The sequence below is a fragment of the Corvus kubaryi genome, unplaced genomic scaffold, assembly GCF_017639235.1.
Source record: "Corvus kubaryi isolate FWS band 111438036 unplaced genomic scaffold, C.kubaryi_AGA036_p1.0 37385, whole genome shotgun sequence".
Lineage (NCBI taxonomy): Eukaryota > Metazoa > Chordata > Aves > Passeriformes > Corvidae > Corvus > Corvus kubaryi.
The window spans coordinates 16,741,912-16,759,240 of record NW_024581127.1 but is presented as its reverse complement, the minus strand read 5'-3'; the positions used below and the strand labels follow the sequence as shown (position 1 = coordinate 16,759,240).

General features: G+C 35.4%; 1 protein-coding gene across 35 annotated transcripts in view; it reads right to left on the bottom strand.

Moving 5' to 3' along the window:
- RIMS2 (regulating synaptic membrane exocytosis 2) overlaps positions 1 to 17,329 on the bottom strand; it is a 452,323-nt gene that overhangs the window by 350,417 nt on the left and 84,577 nt on the right. For 25 of the 35 annotated variants that reach the window (XM_042036214.1, XM_042036210.1, XM_042036188.1 and 22 more), the window contains 2 exons: positions 15,339 to 15,549; positions 7,973 to 7,984 (listed from right to left, as the gene is read on the bottom strand). In XM_042036214.1, coding sequence (XP_041892148.1) covers positions 7,973 to 7,984; positions 15,339 to 15,549 — 223 coding nt within the window. The remainder of the gene's footprint in view (positions 1 to 7,972; positions 7,985 to 15,338; positions 15,550 to 17,329) is intronic. The other 10 variants (XM_042036196.1, XM_042036200.1, XM_042036233.1 and 7 more) reach the window with 1 other exon arrangement.

The following is a 17,329-nucleotide window of genomic DNA, read 5'->3' as shown; positions in this document are numbered from 1 at the left end:
TAAATAGAAGCCAAACAAAGATTAGATAAAACCAAAAAAAATAATTTGAAGTAAAATAAGAGGAATTTGCTTCACAACTACAGAGTAAAACAAATTTGTTAAAAAATATATAATCATCATGGTGTTATAATCTAAAAATTAACTAATATTGAATGCAAAGACACTAGGCAATTGCACACATTGGGAGAAATGGGCGTTTGAACCCTATCTTCAATGTAGAGGTTAAACTAGTCTAATCTCTTAGAAAGGTACCATACTTTGCCTACCTAAAACTGTAAGAAATACAAATTGTTAACAGCAATAAAGATCATCTTTCATAATCACATGACCAAGTATCTGAGAGCAAGAACACCTTAATTAAACAGGTCATGACTCTGAAGTTGTGTAGCAATTACACTGAAACTGAAAGATGAACAGGTTAAATGAACACTAGTGATTAACACTGACCAACTTTAAACATTTAAAGATAAATGGGAGGTACATGTATACACAGTAAAAAAAAAATTAGTCAGATACCCACTTAAATTAATAAAGATACATCTGGATTCTCTCAGTATTAAAACATTGTATGGATTTATTTTGTGAAAGCATATTATCCCCAATATCAAACAGAAATCCTTTTACTTTATGTATTTTGTTTACAAACCATTGTTATTTTATTTCTTGCAGATCTAATGCTAAAAAGGGCTTGTGAACAACATGAAACTAATCCTCAAAAAGCCACAAACAGTAACACACATAAATTGACCGAAATTGAATTAGCTACCTGAAATCCAAGCTTTTCCATAGATCTTCTTGATGCTGAATGAAGGCATCTTTATAATAATTTGAACCAAGGAAATTTTAATTTTTGAATACCCTGTTTATGGTTCATAGGTGACATCTTGTTTAAACACAGTATTTTTTACATTTATTTAAATTTTTCCTTGAATGCACTGAAGTTCAACATCTGCTAAAACTGTCTGCATAAGTGCACTCATACTAAGCTGAATGACTGCCTTGCCTGTGCATACAATATTTTGTATATGAACAGATGCTGGCCATGCGAATTCCTTTTTTCACACAGCAGATTTAAACAGCGAACAGATATGAACGCAGATGCAAGGCCTTTTTCATTTAATTCCCCAACCTACCACTAAACTATTCCTTGAAGACACTAGCTAAATAAAGCTCTAAGTAAACATTCAAGGGGAAGCAAACACATTGGGAGGTTTGCCGCTTTACTCTATTCCTAGCAAGGTCTTCATTATTTATATATATAGGCACTGGTTTCCAGCCACTGATGCTAAATCTAGATAATTAAACATTTATACCATCCCCTGCTGTGCCATAATGTCTAACTGTGTCCAAAGAGTCCTAGGTGTGCTGTTACACACCTGAGACTGAAATGAGGAATTTGCTGAGCTACCTTTGATAAAGGTCTACACCTGGAACTTAATAGCACATGGTAATGTTTCTGAATATTGCAACAGGTGGCAAATAAAACTTACTGCTCAAGAACTGTTTCATCTTCTGGTTCCAGAATTGCTATTTGTAATTGCTCTTGCTCTATTAATTTGAACAAAAGTGAAAATTTTTTGATGTGCTATAGTTTTTATTGTTATAGCAATGTTTCCATACGTGTTTTAAGACAAGATTATTTTAGGAGAGCTTGCAGAAGAATTTCAATAGAAAATTAATCTATTTTGAACAATTTGAAGTTAAAAGATAAATTTCTAGTGCTAGCAGGATGGGAAAAATAGCTAGCAAAACAAAACCTGGTCACTCTAATTTCACCAGACTCTCTAAATCACCTCTAGTGCTTTTCAGAAATTCAGTATCATCTAAAACCAAACCAGCTACCTCTAATTTCTGTACAGTAAAATTACACCACCATAGTGTACATGTAAAGGACAAGGTTTATAGGAAGAACTAGTGTTTTTTACACTGACTGTTGTGGGTGAAAAAAATTATACAAGTTTTTGGGCATATAAACCCTTGCTCATCTAATACAGAAGTACAAATACGACTGTAAAAAGAATTTCAGACTCACTTTCATCGTCAGTTTTCTGTACGTTCTTAAGCAAGAAACATATTGGTGTTCTTTAAGCATGGAGCACAGATAACAAAAGTAAAGTCTCCTTACATCGGATTGAAATAGCTAAGACCATTTTGAAGCTACATTATGTCAAGAAGTTGTCTTATTTTTATTTTCCAACTAACTTTTAAGGAGAAGCTGGAAAAGGAGATTGGCAGTTCCTAGGAAGACATTCCCCCCTTCCTTGAACACTGTGGAGGGTAAGCCATTGATCTGTGCATGAGAAAATAGGCCAATGGGCATTGCAGTGATGAGGGGAAAAAAAAAAAAAAGATGAAATCTCACTCCTTCCCCATATCCCCCAACATCTCCAACAGCTCAAAGAAGTTAATGTAAAGTGGGACTACGGACTACAATGCTGTGTAATCTCCCTGTTCTTTGACTGTGATGGCCAACAGACAGTGTATCCCGGAATGACAGTAAGGCCCTAAAAGCTAGCAACACATGGGATCTAATTTAGGGAAAACATTTGTATGCCAATTTAACCATTAACAGGAGATATTTACTATGTATGGTCTTCACCAGATTTCAGGCAAGTTTAAGTCTGTTACTTGCAGATTTAGAAACCTTTGTATACTGACTACATTCTATCTTGTCACATCATGACAGTCTTGAAAACAGTGAAAATAAAGCTGGGTAACATTTTGAGTAGAGGACGTGACTTGATTGCAGGATAATTTTGACAGGCAAAAGGAGCAACCTAGTATTGAAATATGACAAACCAATTTCAACCAAGATGTTTGTTCACCTTCTGCTACTGGAGGTGCATTCTGTTAGTGATCAAGGAAACAAGAGTGTGGTCTGAACACAGTAAGATAAAGCAAAGCAGCTTAGACAAATGGATATGCGAGAAACAGGATCAGAGAACAGGCTTGGACAAGCGGCCCAAGTGGATGCAGGGAGATCTAAGCTGCCAACTCTCTGAATGACTTTTAGAGATCCCAATCTGAAAGACAATACTCAAGAGCTGAGGAAAATCATTAAGCTTCCCACAGCAAAGAAGTAGCTCAGAAAATGATCCTATAGAATAGCTAGTACAGGAGACTTTTGTCAGAGGTATTCTAAGTATAGGAAATATTCTATAGTTTTTATGAGTCTCCTTCTAAAAAAGAGGTTTTTTCCAAATTTCATTGATCTGGAAATCAACATATTTCTTTGTTAAAATAAACACACAGAGCATACACAGCCCATGAAAATCTTGATGAGACTCTGAGTGTGTTTCTTCATAAGAAACACAAAATCAGCTTGCGTCAAGTGTCAAGAACAGGGTAAGAGTTTCCCCAAACAGATATTTTCCAATAGCAAGAAGGCAGAGGTACGAGAAGCAACCTACAGATTCTAAAAATATTTGTCACATTTGTGCAATTCCAGATGAGAAGGTTGTTGAGTGCTGTGAAGGTACAGACCTACAACAGCAATGGTTTAGAAACAATAGGGAATTTGGTAGGGCCCAGGACCTGTTCAGAATGGCAGAAGTAAAATGAGAAAAACTTTCCCTCTTTTTTAAAAAGTGAAATTTTCACAAAAGTGACAAAAAACGTTATCATCAACACATCAACATCTCTCCTGACTGGAATAATAATTTTGATTAATTTGGAACATGGTGAACAAAAACTGGGGAGTAGGAAGTTTTAACTACAGTAAGACAAAGGGATGGAGAAAAATGCCCTGTGATAATTACTTTTTATCTTTTCTACTGTAATTTTATATAAAATTGCTTTAGAAAAAAAGTATTCTATAAGTTCTTAGTGGAGGTTTCAGAATTGATTTTTAAATACAAGCTATTTGTCTGTGTCGTAAGTATTTCAAAATTAATAACATTAGAAAGGTAGAAGGCTTATTTCAAGGGAAGTGCCAAATATTTTATTTACTTGCACAGGAAATAAAGACAGAATAAAAAGCAATTTCCCTTGCATTGCTCTTCAGGTTTATCCTGTACAAAATTATAAACAGTTTTGGTGAAGGCTTTGATCTGTAGCAGTTTAAAACAGATTCCCTAAAAACAAGTTCCTGAATCCATTGAAAGAGATGAATGAACCGAAAAAGTCTCAGAAGCTCTGAAGGCCATGCCACTGCTGATTTCATGTCACTACAAAACTTGTCACTTGAATACAAACACTTAACACATATGAACTGATTTATCTAAACCTTAAATGTCCATAACAAAACACTGTGCTGGAATTTCATCAGTTTTAAAAAGCCAGACAATGACCAGCAAGTGAAGGAACCATGTTTTCTCCTGTCAGCTCTTTCCAAAAACCTATTAGTTGTCTCCAGAGTATGAGTGGTTACTTTAAAGCCATGGTCTCAGAGAAAAGGTACAAAGTCTATCATTTCATTTAAATTCAGGATAACATTCAGTAAAAATTTAAAAATTCTACTACATTTTCATTTCCTACTATTTAAAATGAAGATATATTTTTGCCCAAATGGTATTGCATTTCCTAGTTCCTCATCAATTTAATGACACTTTCCATGATTGTCAGTGATATAGTCACACAGTTTCACTATTCTAGCTAATGGTGTTGCTCATTTCAATAAAGTTATATGATTACGAATATAATTGCCAAAATCTAAGTAAAAGGGAGATGATCCTGTGTATCTTTGGTTTTTTTAATCAACTTCATTTTTATCAGCCTTAATTGACTCTGATTTCTCAAAGAAACCTCTACCTCATAGTCACATTTTGACTGAAAAATAGTGACAGAAATACAGAAAATCCTGTAAAATGTACCTTTATTTCTTAAGGAAAAAACATCCAGAAGTTGGAAAAAATTCACACTATTTTTCAGTTTTAAAACATCAACTGCTTCCTTCTCAGATACAATCTAACTCTTTCATTCTTAATATACACTATTCCTTTCTGGCACTACTGAGACACTGGGGTCTCAATTTTGTAAAAGTACTTCTTTATATACCTGACTAATGAAGTCCTGACACATTCATGAGTCATTCCCATGTTCTTTGTGGGAAAAGGCACAGTGAGCTGTAGACTCTGAAGCGGTAATGATACCATAGAACCATAGAATGGTTTGGGTTTGAATGGACCTTTAAAGCTCATCTAGTCCAACCCCCCTGCCATGGGCAGGAATATCTTCAATCAGATTGGGTTGCTCAGAACCCCACTCCATCACCTCTCTTGCCAACCTGCTCCAGCATTTTACCTCAGACAAATTAAAAACCTTCTCTCATATCTAATATAAACCAACCCTCCTTCAGCTGAAAACCATATTCTCTTCTTCCTATTGCAGCAGGCCCTGCCAAAAATGTTTGTCCTCATCTTTCTTATAGGACCCCTCTAGGTGCTAGAAGGCTGCTATAAGGTCTCCCCAGAGTCTTCTCTTGGGATTGTTCAGCCTGAAGAATTGTCTCAGTCTTTCCTCATAGGAGAGGTGTTCCATTCCTCTGATCACCTTGGTGGCCACCTCTGGACTCACTTCAAGCTCCTGTGCTGAGGACCCCAGGGCTGGGTGCAGCACTCCAAGTACGGTGTCACAAGTGGAGTAGAAAGACATGTGGTATAAGTTCTCTTCTGTGCATGTTTAATGGTACAACATTCAAACGTAGTCAGGATCCTTGTCTAACTCCATTGCGCACCACCATTAATAGCACCAGTAAACTGCTGTATGGTTGTCCCAATTATTCAACGCCATGTGCAGTCCGAGCTTTTCCCTGCAATCTTAATCTTTATCAAAATATGTAACAAGATTTCTAGAGGGGACACACTAAAACATGTTTCTAACTCTTTACAGACCTGATGCTTTGAATATACCTCATTTTCCAAATCCATGTTTTTTAATTGGGTCAACAAACCATCAACAGTCACCAAGTAGCTATAGCTTTATCTAGGAGCATTTTCTATTGAACTTGCCATTCTGTGGTTACAAAATACAGAATAAGCCTCCTAAGAAATATTGGAATTCAGACCTTCTGCACTAACACTAGAAAATGAAGGATAAAAAATAATATTAAGGCTTCACTAGGTGTGTTAATCTACTGGTAAATGCTGTACCATACAAAAAAATACTGCTTATATTGAAGTACCTATTTTGATGGTATCTTCATTCAATACACCAGGGCTCTTAACCTTACAGTTACTACTAAAATATAAAGAAAACTACCACTGCTGTTCTTTCTTCACAATGTCTGTAGTTGAGAAAAAGCTGACTCAATATATTTGTTGGTTCTTCTGCCTTCATAACTTCTAAATCATCTATTTCAAAATCAGCAGAAATAGACATTACATAAAGCAGCAACTTGAGCCATTGCCCTTATTCATGGAAAAATCTAACTAGTTGACTAGCTAGGGAAATTCCGGTCCCTTCTCTCCTTAACACATGTACACGGTAAAGCTAAATAATAATATAACTTTATTACTGTGGCCTCCTTCACAAGTTTTTTTTAATTTTATTTTCCAGGTGAATTTAGTAATTGACATGGCTCCAACATAGATGGTGTCACATACATCAGTTGTTGGACTGACTGTGGGAATAAATACTGTTAGCACACATCAATTACTTGCAAAATGATACAGAAAGGGTACATTCTTCAAGGAGAAAATTGCTCTTTTTTTTCATCTACTTTTTGTAATCGACAGCTACCTCTGTATTCTACTAACTAGTGTTACTTCACAGCTTTTGAACTTTCACAGCCTTTTAACTGTGGAAAAACTGTGATGATGTAGGCCAAAAGAAAGCTGTGTACCCTCTAACAGACTGGGGCACCAGTGTATGGCCCATCTCAAGCGTGACTTGCCCGCTACTAAAGATATATCCTAAATGGTAACAACAGCACATGGCTTAAAACTTGTGTGTGAGGCAAAGTATTTCTGAACCATAGGTGCAAGTTAAATGTGAGCCTTGACACTTCTACCAGTAAGAAAAAATTACATTTTATTATAGAACAAGCCATTCTCTGTATACATTAACTAAAATTATATGAACGCTAAAGAATTTCTTTACTCCATCTCATACAGGAACTTATTTGCCAAGCACTACAGGGCAAATTGCTTTTGCAATTTTAGTTCTTTAGAATACAGCAGAGAGTTTCATGGAAGAACAGCTTTACGCCAGCTCAAGTAGTTTTCTCAATTCTGTTTTTTTAAAACAATTACACTAATTCGGTAAAATATTGAAACATATCCAGGCTTATTCCCAAATTCAGATTTACACTACCATTTTTAAATATTGCTAAAATAAAAGACTAAAATATTTACTCTGCGTGTAATATTATCAAGACAAACAATGTCAGTGACATGCATAACGTTTAACATTATTTCAACATTATGCTGAATACAATATGTGCACTGTATTTTAGGAAAGCCTACAAACCAGTTTAGAAAATAATTTATATTAGTGGATAACTCTATGACATTGCTGGCATATTCCTAATGTTTAGGATAAATATGTTTTCTTAATATTTACTGGTATCTAATTGTATTGTCATTGAAAATCAGAACCATGCCAAAAAAATTACAACCTAAAATGTTGAGAGAATACATATCAGTGATACAGAGTGGAAAAATCATAATAATCACTTTATGACATTTCTACAATAATACAAATGAATTTTATCAAAGAAACAACTATGACACAAATGACATTTAACTTTTTTAAGCTGTGCACATATCATATTGCAAAAGCAAAGGAAAGGCAGGGGCATGCTCACAAAAGCTGCAGAGAGGAAGATCATGCATACTGTTCACAACTCACAGATCATTAGTAAGCTATTTGAAAAACAGGTAAGCCTTTTATGCCAAGCATTGCTTTCATTTTAATGACAGTAATTCCCCTTGCCTTCAGTAGGAATTACACCTGTGTAAATGAGAGCAAATGTAGGGCAGGAAGTAAGTCTACCATAAAAGAAAAGAACTTTAAACAGAAAAAAGGCTCTAACCACTTTGTCCTCCTGGAGTTCATATCCACGAAAGCAAGAAAGAAAGGATAGGGGAAAAAAAAAATATACAAGGAAAGAGTCACTTCCATGTTGAAATCAAGTAGTAGAATTTTTTAGTAAGATAAATAAATATCAAAGGAAGTAATATATATTTTTCTTATTTTCCCTAATGGTGAAGGATATATAGTGAAAAGTAAGTAATTTTAATCATTTTCATAATCCTTTCATGAGTGAAATTGAGACTATCTAATACATTTTAAAAATTGTACAAAAAATGCACAAAAGAAATTATTTTCATAAAAATAATTTGGGAGTCATGTCTGAATTATCTTCACCAAAAAATGGGTCATCTCATCGAAAGGATGCAGCATTTAACTCATACCTTGGACCCCAGTATTGCAAATCATTAGCATTCATCAATGCTTTGCACTTGCAAAGAGTTCAGTGAAATTAAGAATGTTTGATTACTATAGACAAACAGAGGGTATTCAAAAATGGCAAAACTGCATGTTAGCCACTCAGCAGATCTTTAAAATCCTGGAGTTATAAAGGACAAGGAGACAGAGTTTCTCACAAGTGTTCACTGCATGTCATGCCAGGTCTATAACACGTATACTTTCTTTTTCATACCCATCAGTATTAAATACAAACATTCCTATTGGTTATCTTCCTTGAAGAAATTGTCTTTTTAGCTGTCTAAAACTGTAAATGGAATAATACTTCATAAAAAAATATTCAAAATGTTTTCAGTCAAAAATATTCCCCATTTTGGTGAATGAAGAATGATGATTTTTATCTGGTATTTTAATTTCACATGCCAATACAGAGACTAAATCTAGGCACTTGATTAAGCATTGGCTGTGCTGGGAATACAACTGCTTACCAAAAAAGGGTGACAATTAATTTTATAGATTTACTGTTCCGGTACCTGTATGACATGTAACTTTAAAACATGTAACTTATAGAAGGCTTAGGTTCCCTCAATCTTAACGTTACAAACAAACAGGAGAGAATACAACAAAGGCCAACAAGACAGTCAGGCAATAAAACACAATATACAAGGAGAAGCTGAGGAAGATAGCCTTGTTTAGCCTAAAGAAGGCTGGGGTAGGGAAGGATGTGGGAAGAGGGGAACTACTTGCCTTCCTTGACTATTTGAAGTTCAGCTATAGGAAACACAAAGACAGAATTTTCTTCAAGATGCACAGGTAATAAACAAAATGCAACAATTAAGGGATTGTACTGCATGTAAGAAAAAAGAAAATCACAAGAGTTGTTAATCGTTGAAAGAGGTTGTCCAATGGGGTTAGGGATTCTCTCTCCCAGGAGGTTTTTACAATTCAGTTGAACAAGGTTCTAAAAATCTCATCTGACTTTGAAGTTAATCCTGCATGGAGCAGGAGATTGGTCTAGAAAACCTCCGCAGGTCGGATCTGACCCAATTTATTGTATGATCCTATGTTCAGTGGCAAAAGATTAAAGTATTTTCAAAGATGTTATGGGTTTTAGCAGTATTCTCAGTTACACAACTAGTAAATAGCATGGGAAGCTATGTAAATCACAGGACATCCATGCATTATCACTCTCTGTGCAGAGACATGTTTTTCTGCTCAGTACCAGGTGGTGTCATACTTTCCTAGCATGGTTTCCTGTCCCACCGCAGTAAGAAAAACAGTAGTACTCAGAGACATTTTATATGGAAACATCCAGAGCCTTGATTTCTCATCCTCACCTCTGAAGAAATACACTCTACTATCCAAGAGGATTACAATCCATAAGCATAAGTCAAAATCCTGTGATTCATACTTTGATCATAATAGTAACCAAGACTTGATTCACACAATCAACCTATGCCAAATAACATCCAGGATGAAGAACCTCTTTTCAGAAGCAAGCTACCAAATATAAAGATATGTGAAGTTCAAGACAAGCCATCACACTTTACCAAACACCTAAGACTGTCTCCAGCCTCTCAGCTTCCTCCACACACACTGTCTAACATTCTTCAGTTCGTAGCAATACACTGCAAACAATAATATTACTGATGATATGAAAGACAGCCCAGCCAGGCATTTCAATAGCAAAGACATTAGAGAAATCATTCAACTCAGTTTTCAAAAAACTGATACTAAAAAAGCAACAAATCAGTCTGATTTCAGTGGTATTTGTCCTGCTCCACATGAAAATGCAGGTATATTTTAACAGTGGTTTTAAGGAGAAAGGCCTTATCTCCATGAGTATTCAGACACACAAAAATGTTAGCAAAATTAGTGGAATTCCATCCTATACTCAAAATAAAACTAGAATGAATCAGTATCTATCCCTTATCCTTTTTTAAAAACGTCTGTCACAAGGTCAATCTGGCATCTGACAGCATGAGTCAAAGCTACTCTTCAAGACTGTACATTTCTCACCTTTATTGCCTAAAATTATGAGTCTGGGTAAAATTGTGAGTTGTTCACTGTATCAGGATCAGAATAACCTCTAAGGTTTATGAAAGCTTTAAAGTAGTAAGAGTTCAAACATGTAGCCTCTGTTGAAATTGAGACCATCACTTGCTGTTTATTGAGATCAAAAGAGCTATCAAATGTAAATAGTTTCAAATAAATAAAATTAATAACAGAAATAGTTTGTGCAGTCGTCATTTGAAGGGACTGATCATATCCACATAGCTTGTATTAAAACCACAGAGGGTTTTTGAACAATCAAGAGAATCCAAAGTATCAATACAGAAATGCAGATTCTGAATATCAGTTCCACTAGGCATTAGTTTGCAAGCAAAGTTTACAGACTTGAAAGGAGCAATATCTCCTGGTTCAAAATGGCAGTTGTGGCAAGGTTTTTACTTTTAGTACTAAATGAAGCAATTTGAAGAAAAGTTTTGCTGAAGGGTTATTCTGGGACAGCACTACTTCTATACTGACCTGGCAGAGGCAGGGTCAGCAGCTTGGCCAGGGCCAGGAGAAGGCACAAAGGGTGGCATGAGGCAGGTCATACTCCCACCTGCAGACCTGTGTCCCACAACAGGCACCCAAGGGGAACCCAAGGACAGGGCCCACGGTCAGCAAAGAATCCAGGTCCCCAGCAAGGTCCATGGTGATGAGGTAGAGCTGAGGCAATCCAGGAAACCAAGCCTACAGATTAGGCTCAGCTCAGGTAGTGGCATGGCTGAGGCAGGGACCAAGCCTGAGCACCCAAGCAGCTCCCAGGCAAAGAACTGGAGCTCCCAAGGGGGCTTATTGCAAACCATCCTCACACATCTCTGTCCCCAAGGCTGATCCCAGGTTACAGCTGCACCACATCAGAGAAGACAAACTCCACTGGGAAAGAAGTGGGGAAAACTACTAAGGACCATGATGTATACTAGCTGAACTGTAGTCCTGGTAAGTTTGGGTATAACTTTCAAAAGAATAAAGAGGTTGATCACCTCAAATACAATGGGGGGGTTTGATCATTTTAAAATGAACATCATTTAGAGATGTCTTAAATGTCATAGATGTTCCTATGGCATTAACATTGTTACAGTATAATCAGGACCAAATTTAAGAGTGGAAGTCTTCAACATACTTGATAATACAAATTCTATTCTATCCATGGGGATATTGAGATGTGAAATTCATCCTAATGAGAACTTTTACACCTTCCAATTGTGAATTCACAACTTCTGAATAAGAGATTGTCTTTGGAATAATTTACTGCTGACTTTCCTTTTTTGCAGAGATACTTGCTCTCCAGAGAGATGAATACAGTTGTAGGTTATCAGTTTTTACAGGTGTGACGTGGATTAAACTGAAAAGAAAAACCACACAAATGGTTTAGAGGAATCCTTTCCTCATGTTTACAGTGTTATGAGTCTTTTGTAGAGAAATGCAAAGTCAAAGCACATCTCCTAAAGACCAATTTATTTGTATACAATAACAAATCAAGGAGTTTATACCAAATCCTAGCGACTTAGAAAACTTGATTATGACAGACTAAGTCTTCAGTGCTTGCTAATTCTCAACAGAATGAAATGGATTATGCATTAGCACAAGTATGCTACAGTTTTGTGTTGCAACTCCATGCAGATGAACACATTGCAAGTCCTGCAGTTAGAATCATTCAGCAAAAGGAACTTGGTTTTTTTTTAAAATCAAACAGCCCCAGGGAAATAATCAGAATGCAAAGCTTTCACTGAACCATGGGAACTGAGAGAAGTTCCCTACTTACACCTTACGTGTTTCCCATGTTGTTGGGTCTTATAAAACAACTGAAAATCTCTCGCTTTTGTTCTTCAAAGACAAAGAAGGAAGGAAGTTTCAGTGGCCCCAAGTGTTAGTAAGTTGCCAAATACCCTGCAAGTAGGTATTCAGCATGCATTAAGTTAACTTTTCAGACAAGCATTTTTTCCTTTCTGTACAAGTCAAAGGTTGGTTTAGTGAACTGGCATTCTGAGGTGCTAAAATTTATATTTGCTGCACACAATGTTGTATCAACCTGGCAGCTGTATTTTTCCAACATTTTAGCATTTAGATTCCTCACCTGCATAAACCTCATTCTGCTGTCTACTGACTCATTCAATATTCATTCCCCTATATAAATCAGTATATTCTTTTAAAAAAAAGAACAGGAGTATATTTTATATATCAGTGGTACTCTTACTACTAAGAACGATTACTGCTTGCTCTCACAGGATTTATTATTTCAGTTTTAATCAATCTGAAACTTTTCATAAACATAAAAGATGACTGTTCAAGGTTTTTTACTCCCTTGAAATTTAAGTCCCCATTCTAGCTAAATACTCCATTCACCCAGCTAATAAATTGTACAGAAGCAAAAGTGCCACCATTATAATTTTTATTTGTTTGAGCTAGAAGGAACTCCCACATAATGATAATTTTTGTGCAGCTTGAACTGAATGCTAATGCCTATACATTTCAGGCACTTTAATGAGACTGAAAAAGGAATAAATCATCCAAACATTTTGAGAATCCTAATCTAATGATCTGACAACAGTCAAAACATTTCCACTCCCTGCTCCTACTCATGGCCATGAACCTTGTAAGCAGTAGTCAGCCCTGAGACCTTTGAAAGAAGAGTGTTCTTTGCAATTGTCCATCACCTGAAGTGCATGCTGCTAATACTGGTCTGTACTAAAAAATTTAGTAGCAGAATCTGGAGTAAAAGACAGGAGATTATCTTGAAACTTGGTATTATGAAGATTTCAAACAGATCCATCAAAGAACATTTCAGACAGTGAAATTGAAATTATCACCTTATATAAGGTCCAAAGCAGACATATATATATAAAATATATATATAATGTGTCAAACAATGTCTACAAAGACCTAAAAAAGCAAAGTTAAAACAGGAAGTTATTAGAAGTCATCCTTCAAGAAGCTGAATTAGTATCCAGAAAAGAAAAGATATAAGAATGAATTCTGGTAAATTCTGGTAGACCAAAAGAGTTTTAATAGCATAATCTGTGTAGGCATAAAAGAGATCATAAACAGGAGACTGCCACAGTCTTTCTGAATCAGATATTTTTTATTCATATTCACAGTGATTAGGAAGGTACTTACTCTAGAATATTATTTTATGCAGAATAAACTGGAGCATATACTTTGAACTGATATTTCAAAAAGAGAAGCTATAAAGTGAGTCAACCAAAAAAAAATAAAAATTTTTTTAATGAGATGATAGTGTAAAGCATCTCCAGTCTAAAATAAATATTAACTGTGATACAGTCTCATTGATAAGAAGTATAAAAGTTGGCAAAAATACCAAGATATTTTTAAGGAGTTTCAACATTATATCAATTGAAGAATAGAAAAGTGAGTCTGACATCCACATTGGACAGATTTTTAGAAACCCAAATACAGAATAAAATTAGCAAGCAGATTGATAAATTGTGATAAAGTCTGGAAAAGTTAGAATGGCTTTAGTAGCAGGAACACGTCTGTTACATGTACTAGAATTCTTTCAAGCAGTCACAGAGAAAGTGAGAAAAAGGGACTTATTCCTACTGCTCATTTGGGATTACAGGCTTTTAAAGAATCTCAGCTGCCATGGAATAGGAATAAATTCATCCATGAGAAAACTTAATTAATGAAAGGACAAGAAGAAAAAGACAGGAATAAATGGTCAGGGTTTCTTTAAGGGAAAGCTATCACCAGCGAAGCCTGACAGGAAATCAGTCTAGAGATACTCGGTTCAGCATATTCATAAACTATCTAGAATAAAAATGAACAAGGTGCAGGAAAGCCTCACACTAAATTAGCAACAGCAGTAGAAAAAAATGCCAGCTGAGAAGAGTTGCAGAACAGTCTCAGACTGAATGGAGAAGTGGGCTTACTGAAAGACAGATGTAGATTAGACAGTAAGAAAAGCAGTCTGTGGTGTGCATGGTGAAGCACTGGAACAAATTATCTAAGAGGCTACGGAAGAATCTCATTGGAAATCTGTCAAGAGAAGTCAGACTTATATCTGTCAAGTTCAGATGATCCATGCCAAGGAGAATTTAAATGGTGTATCAGAATGTTTCACTAGGAAATGAAGCATTCTTCCTAATGCTAATTCTTTTCTACAAAAGACTAGCATAATACTTCTTGAATATTGTCACACGTCTTCTACAGGTATCTGTCAGATTCTGAGAAAGATTCTGTGTATCAGATCTGAACATTTTATCTAAAATGTTGAGTAAAATGATCTCAGAAGGGTTTTCTGTGATTACATCAGTTGTGCTGAATTTTTTACTCTATCATTCAGTTTTTTTAAGAAATCAGATTGCTGCTTTACCACTTGTTATACAATAAACACCAGCATATACTAGTTGTAATATATGTTAGTGCATTTAATTATTTTCCAGAAATAGGTTAATATTTGCATGTGTATGCATATATAAATAAGCATAATATGTGTGCCTATGTATAAGAGATAATAAATATTTAAAAGCACTGTATTATATTACATATAATATTCTAACAGTAATTTTACAATAATCTTGTACAGATGAGCCTGGGCAAGCAGAAAAGAAAAAAATCCTTGCTCTACTTTGTAACAATTGATGTCTCAATATTAGCATCACTAGATCACTAGATATACTTCTGTTTCTCAAATAGAGTCTCATCCTCCAATCAAAGAAATGTACTTGCATGAGTCTGTTAGTCAAAAAATGGTATGTATTAACTTAAAAGCCATAATCATAAATTCATATGCAATTGGAAATTACATGAAATGAGGCCAGATCTCTTAGAAGGCCCTGAAGTAGATATTGTCTCCTTAAAGGAAATCTGTTTCAGTAGTTATGTGATTCGGATTCATAAGCAATGCATAAGAGATACTGAGTTTAGGAGAAGCTTGCTGTTAAACTCCCGTAACTCCATACCTTATTTGAGCGCAGAGACACTCTTCCTCCGCAGCGCGCACAGAATTTAGTTTGGCAATATGAACAGTTATGGCCACAGCCATCAGCAAATTTTGTTTTGTGGCAGATGCCACAGGTTGGGGCATCACCCTTCTGCTCCTGGTGCTGCTGTGATTCTTCACCCATCTTCTTCACTTGCTCCTTATACATCTCAAACTGCTGATGTAATTTTCTGCAGAAGAGAAGAGATCATTAGCTGTTGATTTACCTTTGCCCACGAATACTTCACAGTCACTAAACTGCAGTAACTTTTTACAAATCATAGAGAAATATGGTAGTAAAGCAAATATATTTAATTTATGATGCTCCAGAAGTGTTACATTCAAGAATTACCTCTTTTTCATTATAACTAAACTCTAGGAGGAAGCTCAACACTGGTAACATTCAGCTAAGAGTCCAACTGTTACAAAGAGATGTAACTTTGCTTTAGGATGGGACCAGCTGTTTGCTACAAATACAACAGCTGGAAACACGGATAAGTGATCCAAGAGCCCATGGTACTAAATAATAAACTGGCTAAGAGGAGGAAAAAAATCTAATTCATTCTTTAAAGTGTACTTTTACCAAATTCCACCAGACAGATGCAAATATCTTTTCTTGATCTAGCTTATCTTCATTTATCTAAAAATACTGCACAGAATAATGATTCCAAAATGCTCTTTCTGACTTTTCAATCACTGATTTTAAGCCTATAAGTTACCTCATCTTAACAAGTCATTATAAGTCATTTAAGCCATTTGTATCATTGGATAGAACTGTCATCTCATGAAACGTAAAGTAGAAGACTACCTTAGGTGTAAAATCCAGGAAAAATTGCTTAAGATACACACACACACATTTACCATCTATTTCCAGAACTAGAAACACATGCAGTCAGTGGCCATCAGTGTACAAAACTGTGATGAATCTTTCAGTCATGTTAATTCATCCATATTTCTGAGCCTACAATCATCAGATCTCCATAGATGATAATGAGAAGTGTCTCATTGTGACCAAACCTACAGATGCATTTCATGGTCTATAACGACAATTTTTTTTCTCACAAGCCCTGTTTCTGAAGGTAAATTTTGTCATGGGAAATTTAATTTTCATTGTAAAAAGCCATAATATTTTAGCTTTTGCAGATTCTGAAAAAGATGGGAAGGGTGACATAGCATATCATGAGAGTTTCAAACACATCGAGAAAAAAAAAAGAACTTTGACTTCCCTCTTTTTTTTTTTATTCTTGTGATTAAAAGGGGTTTGAGCAGTGATATTTAAATTCCTACCATGGAATTCAACTTACCTAATTTTTCCAACAGAGATTGTAAAGTTTAGTAAATTAAAAGATATTAATCTAATTTAAACAGATTTTTTTAGTTCCTTGAATAAGCTCATGCAAAACCCAAAAAATTAAGCACTTTTTATGAAACATTAAAAAGATAACATAAGACAAAAAATAAAATTTCAAAAGGCATTTCTTTTTCCTTAGAATTATTCTTCCTGAGAATCTTGAGATTAAGTCAATAAAAAACACACATGAATCATAAGATAGAGCAAAAAATAACCTCCTAGAAAACAACTAAATCCAGGAGACAAACTTCCTGAAGCATAAATAAATCCTTTATATAGATCACATATAAATCAATGATGCAAAGTTACTTCATCAGAATTTTTAGAGGCACCTACCAAAACAAAAATTCCATGAGTCAGTTAAAAATTAAACTGTTATTTACTGTGTATATTCACATTTATGGCAAGAATTGTTGGGATTTACCTTGTTTTTCAGGAAAACTCTGCTAAGAATGTACTTTACATTACACCACAGAGGAACTGTAGGAACAAGCAGGCAGCTCCCTCTCTCCTCAGGCAAGACAGAAGGCTGGAGTCATCCCTCTCCTCTGTACTGACCTGTTGCCTGAGCTCTCAGCTGCCACTCACCCTTTCCCAGGAAGAGGGAAAGAGGGAAAGAG